General features: G+C 41.2%; 1 protein-coding gene across 3 annotated transcripts in view; it reads right to left on the reverse strand.

Moving 5' to 3' along the window:
- Positions 1-13,452, reverse strand: part of ATP11B (ATPase phospholipid transporting 11B (putative)) — a 2,792,721-nt gene that overhangs the window by 2,266,899 nt on the left and 512,370 nt on the right. For all 3 annotated transcript variants that reach the window (XM_044070307.1, XM_044070308.1, XM_044070309.1), the window contains exon 6: positions 7,232-7,360. In XM_044070307.1, the coding sequence (XP_043926242.1) occupies positions 7,232-7,360 (129 nt within the window). The remainder of the gene's footprint in view (positions 1-7,231; positions 7,361-13,452) is intronic.

A 13,452-nucleotide genomic window follows, 5' to 3' on the forward strand; every position in this document is an offset into this window, starting at 1 on the left:
TTTAATCAGTTTTTCTTGCCCCAGATGTCAGGTGCCCCCCCCAAATGGGGAGCAAATATATATATATATATATATATATATATATATATATATATATATATATATATATACATATACACATATATATATATATATATATATATATATATATATATATATATATATATATATATACACACACACACACACACACACACACACACACACACACACACACACACATGTACCTTAGAACACAAAAAATTTACTTTCAAGGGAGCTGGTGGGTGGATAACATGGACTGCAACAGTGAATACACTCTAACATCTACATTTATGGTAAGTGTACACAACTATACTATGTTCTTCGTGTTTCACTGTTGCAGTCATTACATTTGGGGAGAATCCCAAAGCTATGGATGGGAGGATGGAATCAAACAGCATTAGGGGCAGCTATCAGGCCCTGCAGGACTGCAGTGGCAAAACCTGCCCTGGATTTAGAAAAGAGAGGTAAATGGTCATGATTTGTGAACGTATGAACTGAGCTCCAAGTAGCAACTTCTAGAATGTCTCTGGTAGGACCCCTCTGAGAAAGGCTGAAGAAGTAGAAACAGCCCTGGTGGAATGGGATCTGATCCCCTTGGGCACAGGTTTACCATGGTGCAGGCAGCAGAAACAAATACAATGGCTTATCCATTTTGAAATAGTCTGCTTTGATATAGCCTTCCTCTCTGTTCCTGCAGCAAATGCCACCAGTAGTTGCTCAGACTTTCTTAGAGATTTTGTCCTGTTTAAGTAGAATCTTAGTTGTCTGTGCACATCCAATGAATGCAGAATCTGCTCCCCCTTGTTCTGCGGATTTGGGAAAAAAGTTGTCAGGTGAATGGTCTGGTTAAGAGCCACACTGGATGCCACCTTAGGTATAAAAGGAGGATTGGTCCTGAGGGCCACCCTGTCTGAGTAAAAGATAATGAAAGGGTCCCACTGTCATGAGAGCCTGTAGTTCTGAAACCCTACTAGGTGAAGTGATTGCTAAAAGAAAGGTCGTCTTCCAAGAAAGAAATTTTATACACGCAGTAGCAGCTGGTTCAAAAGGAGGTAGGGTGAGTTTTTCCAGCACAAAATTGAGGTCCCATGCAGGAGCCGGTGCTCTCCTGGGAGCCCTTAAATTTTTGGCCCCTCTGAGGTACTGCTTTAGCAGGGGATGTGAAAAGAGAGAATACTCTGTGTTGTAATGAGGACAGATGGAAGAGGCATGGATTTTTATTGAAGAAAAAGATATGCCCTTGTGAAGCATCTCAGTTAAGTATTGCAAAATCTGAGGAATATCGAGCTTTGCTGTGTCGATTCCTTGTGCTTGGTTCAGAGCACAGAATCTCTTCCATTTATCAGCATAAGATTTTCTAGTACTAGGCCTTCTAGCCTCCAAAATGACATCCATCACAGGTTTGCTGAGAGATGTGGTTGGTGAAATCAGTTGATTAGCCATGCTGCAAGATTCAGAGTTTTGAGCTGAGTGTGCAGAATTTGATAGTTCTGCTGAGAGAATAGATGAGGTGTTTGAGGCAAGTACCACGGAGGAAGGTGTGACATATTCCTTAGAAGTGGGTACCAGTGTTGGTGAGGCCAGTCCGGAGCAATCAGAATCATTTTTGTTTTTTCCTGTCTGACTTTTAGTAAGACCTTGGAGAGTAGAGGCAGAGGGGGAAGGCATATACTAATAGGTTTTTCCAGCTGAAGGATAGAGCATCCACTTTCCATGCTTTTTTGTGAGGAGTTCTTGTGCAGAATTTATCCAACTGATAGTTTTGGTGAGAGGCAAATAGATCTATGTCTGGGCTCCCCCATTTTTGTGTCAACATGCTGAAGGATTTGTGGATCCAGTTTCCATTCGTGTGGGTCTATAAGATTTCTGCTTAGGTCATCTGCCAGAGTATTTTGCTTTCCTGGCAGGAATTGAGCTTGAAGATGTATTTGGTAAGTCAAGGCTGTGTTCCACAAGGCCATGGCTAGTCTGTAAAGGGGGTAGGAGTGGGTACCCCCCTGCTTGCTTATGTACCACATAACTGTGGTGTTGTCCGTCTTGATCATTAGTTGTCCTGGATGAAGGAAGTCCTTGAAGGCTGTCAGAGCATTCTGTACAGCTAGCATTTCTTTCTGGTTGATATGTAGATGCATTTGATTTGGGCTTCAATTGCCCTGAATGCATCTCGCTGCCAGATGGGCCCCCCAAGCATAGTCTGATGAGTCTGTAGTTAGGATTTGGGTGGCAGGGGGTAGAATGAATGACAGACTCTTGTTTTGGTGACATGTCTCTGCCCACCAAAGAAACTCCTGTTGCAGGCAGGGGATGAGAGGAATCATTGTTTCCAGGCTGTGAGAATGTTGACGCCATAAGCTTTTTAGGTACCATTGAAGTTTCCTCATATGCAGTCTTGCATATGGAATTAGTAGAATGCAGGATGCCATGAATCCCAAAGCCTAAAGAATTTGTCTTGCAGATAGCTGGGTTTTTGTTGCCACTTGTTTGAAGTATGTTGTCAATTGAATTTGCTTGTCTGGCATGAGGTAAGCTATCTGGGCAGTTGTATTCAAGCTTGCACCCAGGAATGTAATTATTTGAGAGGGTACCAGTTGTGATTTCTTTTCGTTTATGGTGTACCTTAGGCATGCTAGAAGCCTTTTTACAAATGCCAGATGCTGAAGAAGAGTGTCCTTGTCCTCTGCCTGAATGAGACAATCGTCCAGATATGGATACATCTGAATGTTTCTTTGTCTGCAAAATGCAATTACTGGAGCCAGGCACTTTGTGAAGACCCTGGGCGCAGTAGATAAGCCAAAGGGCAGTGCAGAGAACTGGTAATGCAAATAGCCTGCTTTGAAGCGGAGGAATCTTTTGCAAGATTCCCTGATTGGGATATGCAGGTATGCCTCTTAAGTCTAAAGTTACCAACCAGGCATTCTTGCCTATCACAGGCAGTAGCTGTTGTAAAGTCAGCATTTTGAATTTTGGAATGTCCAAGAAAGTATTTAGAATAACTAAGTCCAGAATTGGATGCCATGATTTGTCTTTTCTGGGTACCAGGAAAAGTCTTGAATAAAACCCTTGTCCTTTTTCCTTTTCTGGTACTGGCTGAATAGCCCCCATATCCATGAGGGGCATGACTTGTTTCTGGGCCTCTGCCCACTGATTTGTTGGCAGATCTGGCTATCTGTTTGGAATTGGCAATGTGTGGAAATGAAATCTGTACCCCTGGGATACCATATTTAAGACCCACTTGTCCTGGGTAATTAGATGCCAATTATGAGCATGAAGTGCTAGCTTTCCCCCAGGGGGTCTCCCAAAAGATAAGTGCTTGGAGATGGCAGAAGGAAGTCACTGAGACTGTTTACTGTAGGGTGAGGCTTTGTTATCTCCTGATTTGGAGATGGAGGCACCCCATTGCTTTGACCTGTAAGATCCTTGTGACTGAAACCTGGAGCCTTTGGAGTGTCTGGACTTGGCCTGAGCGGCTCTGTTGGACACAGGAAAGGACCAGTTCTTAGTAGGCCAGTGTCTACTGAACCTGGGTGGCTGCACTTGCAAGAAATCTTTTACAGTTTGCATAGATTTAGCTTTGTCTTCCATCTTTTTTAAAACCTCTTCTGCCTTATTACCAAACAGACTGTCCTGCTGTAAAGGAGCATCCCACAATTTAGCTTTAACATGATCAGGCAGATTTTGCTCCTTGAGCCAAGCATGCCTTCTTATCACAGATCCAGTTACGGTGGCCCTGCAAGAGGCCTCCAAGGAATCAAAACCACATTGCAAAGTATGCTTTCCAACCTGTTCTGCTGAATGCAATAAATCCTGTAACTATTTTCCACATAAGTCAGAAATCAACATCATTTTCTGTTTCAGTAAGTCCATAACATGCTGTTGACATTTAAGCATATGGAAATGGCAGTTTAAAGCCCTGACTATCAAGGTTGCAGACGTATAAACCTTCTTACCCCATCTACCCAGCGCCCTGGAGTCTCTATCTGAAGGGGTAGGATTTTGGCTGTAGAAGCCTTAACACCCTTGGGACCCTGAGAAATAGTTTTAAGGTCAGCAGCAAGATTTTTGAAAAGAAATTTGTGGGAGTCAGGAACCCTGTAATATTGGTCTGGCTTACTAGGAGCTGGAGGCAGGGAATCAGGAGCCATGCTTGATTCTGAGAAAACATCATCAACAATGTCTAATACAAGAGATATAGCCAAAGGCCTATGCTGAGGAAGAAGAAGAAAATCCCTAAGCCTCCTTTTTGGATTCTGAGAAGTCTTGACTCTCTCAATGAAAATGTTCCCTTAAAGTATGCAAAGTCTCTCCGAAAGAGTAATCCTCAGGAGGAGAAGCAGAAGGGATGGATTCCTCTGCATCAGAGTCCTCATAAGGTGGGATAGAAAATTCTTGATCAGAAGAGGAATCAGAAGAAATGGAAACCTGATCTCAAGATTCATAATCAGTGCGTTGCCTAGGCCTCTTAGCGGGGGGGGGCAGGGGGGAGTTGGGAACCCCTGATCAAGATAATTAAATCCTCAGCCATTTTGATAATTTGTTTTTTAGACACAGGGGCCTGAGCACGTGGCTCATGCGTCGTTTTTTTTAGATATAGAAGAAGGTTTTGGCCTTGTTTTTGATAATGGCGTCAGTTTAATATACAAATGTTGAGGCCTGAAAACACCCTCCGAAACCGGTGCCTGCTCAGCGGCTCCGGACCCATCCAAGGGAGAGACATCCGCGGGTTCAACACTTGCAGAATCTCACGGTATACCGGACTCCGAAAGGGTCTCGGTAGAGGCCTGCGACTCAAAAGTAGCGGGCATCAGGGGCTGTGAAAGTGCCTCACTGAGTACCGGCAACTGGCTTAGGAGAAGCTTCGTTGTCAGTTTTAGAACTCAATGGTCTGTCTCTGTCTTTTTCCTTGCGGTTTTTGTGAATTCCAGTAGTTAGATTGCTAACAGACGACATTTCAGGATAGTTAAATCTTGAACCAAAGTATTTGGAAGCAAAAATATACCAACGCTTAATAGTGTGTTGGTTAAATTTAGCACAAAACCGACAGCAAGGCATGTTGTGATCAGGGCCTAGGCAAGGAATACAGTACAAATGAAAATCCTTATGAGGTATTTGCTTCCCACAAGTAATACAATTATTAACTTTTACTGACATCGGTAAGGAGCAAGAAAAAGTTTCCCCAACGGGGTCTTAGCTTTAGTTTGAAGACTTCAGTTCTGAAACTCAAAAAGGAAAATTTCATGAGTCGGCCGACCGGCACTTGCGAACTGCTTCTGCTTCGGGCACCGTGCGGCAAGAAAGACTGATTAAAATGGTGTTGGCTGCATGTTTTATACCCCTGATGACCTGACGTCATGGAAGAGGAGACCGCAACTGACGCAGGACCCAAAACTTTGTGATTCAGTCCGACTGAGGGCAACCTGCCAGTAGATTACCCTAAATGTAATGACTGCAACAGTGAAACACGAAGAACATGTGTAAACCTTCTTATCCCATCTATCCAGCGCTCTGGAGTCTCTATCAGAAGGGGTAGAATTTTGGCAGTAGAAGCCTTAATGTACTTGGGTCCCTGTGAAATAGTCTCTGAATCTGCAATAGGTTTTTTTAAAAAGGAACTTGTGAGAATCAGGAACCCTGTAATATCTGTCAGGTTTTCTGGGAGCAGGAGGCAAAGAGTCAGGGGCTAAACTAGATTCCGAAAAAGCATCAAGAATGTGTAGTACAGGAGGTATAGTTAAAAGCCTATGTTAAGCCTCTTTTTCGAATCAGAGAAATCCTGGCTTTCCCAGTGGAAATGCTCCCTTAGAGTGTGCAAGGTTTCACCAAAAGAGAAGTCCTCTGGAGGGGAAGCAAAGGGAATAGAGAGTCCTCTGTATCAGAATCCTCATAAGTAGATAATGGTAAATCCAGATCATCAAAAGAATTAGAAAAATCAGAATCCTGGTCAGAAGATTCATAAATAAATTCTGTCCTAGGTCTCTTAGAAGAGGATGGTTGGCTTCCCCTGATTAAAGTTAGAAGGTCTTTAGGAATTCTTATTTATTTGTTTTTTTAGGTATAGAGGTCTGAGCCTGCAGCCTGGGCATCAGTTTACTAGGCATGGTTTGAAGTTTAGGCCTTGAAGAAGGAGGCGGCGTCAGTTTAATATGCAAGTCCGTAGGCCTGAATACACCCTAAGAAGCCAGTGCCTGCACATAGCGGCTCCGGACCCATCCAAGGTAGAGACATCCGCAGGTTCCACAGTTGAAGCATCTCGTGGCATACCGGACTCCGAATGGATCTCAGCAGAGACCTGCGAATTAGAAGTAGCGTGTATCAGGGGCTGCAAAAGCGCCTCACTGAGTACCGGCGAACTGGTGACTGGCTTAGGAGAAGCGTCGTCTGCAGCTTTGGACTTAGGCAGCCTGTCTCTGTCTTTATCTTTGCGTTTTTTCAGAATCCCGGTAGTCGGATGGCTTACCAACGACATTTCTGGATAAATGAACAGAGAACCAAAATATTTAGAAGCGTAAATATACCGACGACGGACAGTGCGTTGGTTAAATAAGGCACAAAACCAACAGCAAGGTATGTCATGGTCAGGCCTAGGCAAGGAATACAGTATGAATGAAATTCTTTGGGAGGTATTTGCTTTCCACAAGAAATGCAATTATTAACTTTTATTGACATCGGTAAGGAGCAAGAAAAAAATTCCCCAACAGGGTACTTAGCTTTAGTAGAAGACTTCGGTTCTGAAACTCGAAAACAAAAATTTCAGGAGTTGGCCGACCACCACTTGCGAAGTGCTTCTGCTTCGGGCACCGCACGGCAAGAAAGACTGATGTAATGGCGTCGGATGCATGTTTTATACCCCTGAGACAGCAACCGAAACAGGACCCAAGACTTTGTTAATCAGGCCGACTGAGGGCTACTGCAAGCAGATAACCCACATGTGATGATTGCAACAGTGAAACACGAAGAACATCTGTTTCTTCATTGTGAAAGATGATCAGAAACAAGTTTTAGACAAATTATGATTTCTTCTTAAAAATGATAATTTTCAGAAATATCTATACTATCTAGTAATGCTACTTTCAGTTCATTAAAAGAAAAACAAATCCCTTTTTTACCATTTATAAAGGTTATGTATCAGTTCAAGACAACTCATAAGTGTTTCACCACAATTCAGAATTTCTCTGTTCAACACAACAAAAAAATGAAAAAAGCCACAGACCTTAAGATTAGTTTCGCCATCCAAGCTAGCAGTAGTGACGTGGCATGTACCATCTTCTCTGTCAGATGACAAGAACACTAAGTCAGCAGGAAAGGTTTCATCTTTTGCTACTCTTACTATATCTCCCACCTGGAAGAGAAGAGAAAATCTAATTACATTCACTTAAGCTATTCAGCAACGCAAGCACAGAAATCCTACATCTGTACTTGAGAAAAAGTGAAAAACAAAAGGAGAAAACATCCATACCATATCAGCTGATGTGCAAAGAGAATTCCTTGATAAGTCTACAATTAAATTCAAATCTGGCATTTTTTTTTGCACAAATCTCCACAACTTTAAAGACACTCAAGCCCTATACCTGCAAATTTCACAATGTCACATACCAAACCTGTGCCTAGCTCCAGTGCTTGCTACTTTGCTGTCAATCAGTGAGCGAGTGAATACACTTCCTACAAATCAAGAAAAAACAATGATTATTAACTACACTGTCTGCAAGGACGTTGGATGTGACATTCAGGTTGAGGGCTTTCTTCAAGGTCACACTAATATATTCTCCTAAGTCACCACTTAACGCATCCACTTGGGAAGCATACATGAACACATACAGACAAACTCACCTTTCTGATTTACAGAAGCTCTAACAACAACCTATGGATGGAGGGGGCTATCCAAGTAGAGGATACAGTAGGAGGGCATTTCTGATCCACTGATGAAAGTCTCCTTAAATATCAACTTAACAGAGTGAAAGTATATCAAAAATCTCAGCCAATAGCACCCCTTCAAGGTGGAAGTGCTACAGGTATACAAGACACTAACCATAAAAGAAAGTCATTGGGTACTTATCATAATGCTTTATCTGCCAGTGGAAACACCAGCTGCAGGACAGCAAGGCAGAACCTAGTCCTGAGGTGCTAGGGCTACTACTCACCTGATAGAACCTTCTAGACTGCAAAACTCTCTCCCCATTCTATTCTGCACCCTATCTCTATCCCCTCACTTCCTGAAGAAACAGATCACAGAAACTGAGTATGGAGAGATAGAGGGAAGGAGTGTCTGCCATTCACTAAAGCTTCCACGCACAGATCCAGCATTATTGCTCTTATCTGTTAAAAAAGAAATGCATATAGTGCTCTCACATCCTCAACCACACAGCTGAATAAAAAGACCTTTCTTTTAAGTATCCTCCTTTCTATTAAAAAAGATGCCCGAATACATTTCTCACATCCTATGCCACACAGCTGAAAAACAGGACCTTTCTCTTTTTTTTTTTTGAAATATCTTTTTATTGAGTATTTTTCTTATGCAGAATGCAAAACAGAAAGAGTAACAGGTCATAAAACATATGAAACAGTTGATGTTGCATAGTGCTCAACATTTAGCAAGTTATTTAAACTAGGTATTACACATTTCTACTATAGAAATACAAACAAGCTAAGATTACACTTTGGATTATTACAAAGCTATGCTATGTAATGTCATAGCCAGAGCATTGTTATATTACAACAGTACACTTGTACATTCTGGTTACAAATGAGAGTATAACTGGCGGCACAACACCAACCTACCCAACGTTAACAGTCTACTCTACTATACTCTATATACATATATACACAAATATCACCTTAGTTAGTGGTGTTAGGACTCTCACCTCAGAGCTGTATTTACTGTCTGTGTGTGATTAGCATGGTTTGCCATTTATGATAAAATATTTAATAACAGGCCCTTTCTCTTAAGCACACTCCTTACTGTTACAAAAGGAAACCCAAATACTGTTCTCAATAGGTTCATAGGTGATTACTAGGCTATTGGCTTTAAGAGGCCTTTGTAAGCCTAGTCATGTATTTGTGTGTGTTTGTGTGTGTGTGCGCGCGCATGTGTGTGGGTGCGCGAGAAAGACAGGATAAATTATCTAGGGGCTATAAATGTAATTACAGCATTTATAAGCTGTTTCTGTCCAATACAAGGATAGGTGTGAGTCCAGAGTTATATTTTTAATGCTGTTAGACTTGATGATGTGCAGCAAGTCCCTCAGTACTAGATCAGATGATGCCTTATAAGCCGGGTACAAAAATTCTCTCGATAGTCTGTAGAAGACTGAGTAAAAAGACAAGGCCTTTGAGGCGATCTGCATATTCCATGTTTGCACCTTGTATTCCTTTTGCAAGAACCTCTGTGTTATGGTTGTTGCATATGCCTGATGAGGTTCATAATGAAAGCAGCACTGTACTCCGTGACTGGTCTAATGATGGCTGAGAACAGAGGGATGATGACAAGCTAGATGTGGCATTCAGGTTGTTGTCTTTCTTGAAGGACACTCAGCTGAATCCATGGGTCTTTCTCTTAAACACCCTTCTTTCTGTTAAAAAAGAAACTGAATAATGCTCTCACATTCTCAGCCACATGTACATTTTCAGCATGGACCTCAGACTGAACCCATTGTGATGATGTATAGGGCCACTGCATTATTCACATAAATAGTGTATTGTTCTAGATGTTACTGTCAGTTTTCATACATTATTAGTGAGAGTGCAGTGTCCTACTATAAGAACACAGGCTCATAACTTAGAACAATAACTATCTCACAATTATCTGGCCATTTTCTTCCTCAGGTAGTTGATTACACTTTGTCTGTTGCTCACATAGCCACTTTAGTCTGTTCTACTCCCCTCTGCAAGCATTCCCACACTCAGTCCATTAGGAGTAAATTATAATGTACTGCAGAAAACTTACTTATAGGCTCATAAACATTTTGCTGAACATTACCCCTTCAAAACTGCACTACAGTAAATGTGTCATGATGAAGTAGGACAGTTCTCTAGCTTTCGAGTCGTGTGCTAGACCACTTTTACAAAAAATGTAGGCACTGAAAGCATAACTGATAAGAAGTAAGCAAATTCCTACCCTTGGAAAGCTCTGTAAAGTAGGCATAAAGCACTGATTACTTTCCAGTGTCTTGAGAGGTGTTCTCACTGCATAAATCCACCACCACCAGCTCCCTAGCACCCTGCATGTTTTCATTTAAGATAATTACCTTTCACTCTAAGCACCTCTTTACACAAACCACTCCTTCCTTACAGGCATACCTGCCTTTTAACCTACTCACAGAAATCTCCTTCTCCATTTAATCTACGTATCATTTGTCCACTATTCACACCATATTTAACCCTCCTCATACCATCAAGTACAAAACCATCATATGCTTACCCTCTTTCCACTTGCTTCCTTCAGCACAGCTACTTGTGCATTGTCTTACCACCCTACTCATTCTCTTCTTATTGCTCAATCATTCCACTATCACACTAAGCTCAACCTCATAGCTCTCACAAATTTCCTTCAAGAATGTCCTCCCTACACTCATTCTCGTCATCTGAATGCCCCTCCTTTTATCACTGACCCTCTTTTTCTTCACAATACTCATCTTCCATCACTACCAACAAATGTATTCTATACAATCTCAAGAACATCTGACTACCCACTTCTTTATTAACTATACTGCACCTGGTCTTCTAAACATCTTACTACATACATTTCCCCATTCTACCCTCCATCTCCTCAATGCACAATGACACAATCACTAACTACTCATTTACACACTTACTACATTGACTTACATAGCTACTAACCATATTACTCCATATCCCATCTCCATCACTGACCCACATATACTACACTGCAATAACCTCCCCACCTATACATCACTTTACCTGTAGAAATCTACATATTCAGATCTCTTCCTTTATAGGTATATGAAGGGTAGGAACATAACTTGTTAAGTCACAATAAAACTTAATACAAATACAAGTACAAATGTCTTTATACAGCTACCCACTCCACTCTCATTTTGAAATTTAGTTTAGGTATTTACCCAAACCCAGGCTCCATGCAAAATCCATTCACAGCAGCCAACCACTTGACGTCAAATGACCTCATGACAATCCCCCCCCCCCTTCTAATGATTATAACCTTATTCTTTTCAACATTAATATCAGAAACATTTCCAACAAAATTTAAGACATTCATGTATGTCTACCTCCCCAGACATTCTGATGCCACAGAAACCTGGTCAAAACAAGAAATTACCAACAATAAAAAAATTGCTCTCAGGCTTCAACATCATCAGAATGGACAGAAATTTTAAAACAGCAGAAAGTGTATCCACTACTTACAAAAACACTAGGGAAAAAAACTAATGATCACAACATTTAATAAAGCAAAACAGCTCATGCTGCAAAAAGAAAGCCTGAAAAGAATGGTACAAAATAAAATACAGTATAGCTACCAGAAATTAGACATCTCGGAAACCTCACCATGTTCCATCTTAAATCAGACAAGAGGGCATATTACACTAACCTCCAATATAAACAAAAACAAAATCCCAAGCTATTCTGGTCAACCCTAAAGAAAATAGTATACCCTCGCCATACCATTACACCTGGTCCCACTACATCTAACAGTGATTTATTTTCCTCTCAATTCAAGACTTATTTATCCAGACAGTTCTTTCCCTGATCGATGACCACCCAATTTTCCTCCAACATTCCCATGTTCTTGAAAATCGTTCACAGTCAAATAGCTTGCATCCCATCCCAACCTCAACTATTACAAAATTACTTGGTAAACTAAACCCAACAACCTAGCTGCTGATGATCTTCCATGAAATATCTAATACTGATACAATAGCCTTCCCTGTCCTCATTCTGATCAACCAGTCGAGAACTTGAAACTATGTTCCTTCCATCTAGAAAAAAATTCTTCACAAAACACCTTCACAGAGGTGCTACATAAAATTAACAAAAACTATAGACCCATGGTAATCTTATAACATCTTTCACAAATTCTTGAGAAATGTATTCCTACACAGCTTATGCAACATACAACCTCCTCTCCAACACCTAGCATGGGATTACACCTAACCACAGTATTACTATAGCACTCTTTTCAGCTTTGTCAACATAATCAACCAAAACAGGAATGAAGACAACTTAGTTTCTTCAATTTTCCTTGTTCTATCCAAAGCATTCAGTACTATACCTCACCAAATGCTGCTTTCTGAACTTGCAGCCCAAGCTCTCTCTTTCTTCATCTGCTAACTCCACAGCTATCTATCCAATTGTCAGCATGACAACACAATTTCTCACCATTTCTATGAGTCTCTGTTGGTATTCCCCAAAGGGTTAATACTTGCCCCATTTTGTTAACATTTTCATAAATAAACTCCTTACTGCTACTAATTTTGCTATTTTTGTACACTGTGCTGATGGCTCAACCCTTACCTGTTCTACCCCATCAATAACAAAATTCCAGGTGATTACCCAAATCTCCATCACTGCCACCGAATCATAGCCTCAATCCAAAAAAACTAACTTATGTCATTCACCCAAAAGCAACACCTTAACCAGAAGCACACATTTCATATTACCTCAAACAACATGAAAATAGAAACTATTAGCCAAACTAAGCTACTTGGGAGTCACAATCAATGACAACTTGTTTGACCATCACATACTTTATTTCATCAAGAAAACTCACCAAAAACTTGCCTCACTCTACAGGGTCATGCAATATCTAACACGCACTGCTAAGATAACCATAGTTTAAACGTACCTTCTTTCGCTCACTATTACATGCTCCCTCCAGTTTTACAAACAACACTACCTATAAAGCTAAACTGGCCTCTTGCTAATACAAAGTTGTAAACATGGCAACCAACCTCCCTAATTTGTTCTTCTTTCGGCTTTTCCCGGTTAGGGATCGCCACAGCGGAACTCCGGTCCGCTAATGATTAGCAGTAGATTTTTACAGTGCCGAGGTGCCAGCCCAATGCCCAACCTTCAACAAAGGCACGCCCATTCAAGCATGTCTTTCGAATGCCACTCGACCGTGGGGAGGACATGCAGACTCCACACAAAAGGCGCTCCAGCAGAGAATAGAATGGGAGAACCTCTTGCTGTGAGGCGACAACACCACCGTGGCTTAACCATCCTCCCTAATAAAACACATTATTGTGTTGTACTAAAACAATTAAACTGGTTCGAACTCCCATATCAGTTTACCTACATACAGTTAATCACATCCTACAACCTCATATATTCTCCCAATAAATGGCCAGTATTACAGAACAATCTACTCTACTACTCTCCTCCAAGAAGCCTTCATTATAGCAATCTCTAACTATGCATCAGTAAATCATTCAATACTGGTGGAGACTGTCTCTACAACCT

The sequence above is a fragment of the Protopterus annectens genome, chromosome 4.part1, assembly GCF_019279795.1.
Source record: "Protopterus annectens isolate FY-2018-M chromosome 4.part1, PAN1.0, whole genome shotgun sequence".
Classification (NCBI taxonomy): domain Eukaryota; kingdom Metazoa; phylum Chordata; order Ceratodontiformes; family Protopteridae; genus Protopterus; species Protopterus annectens.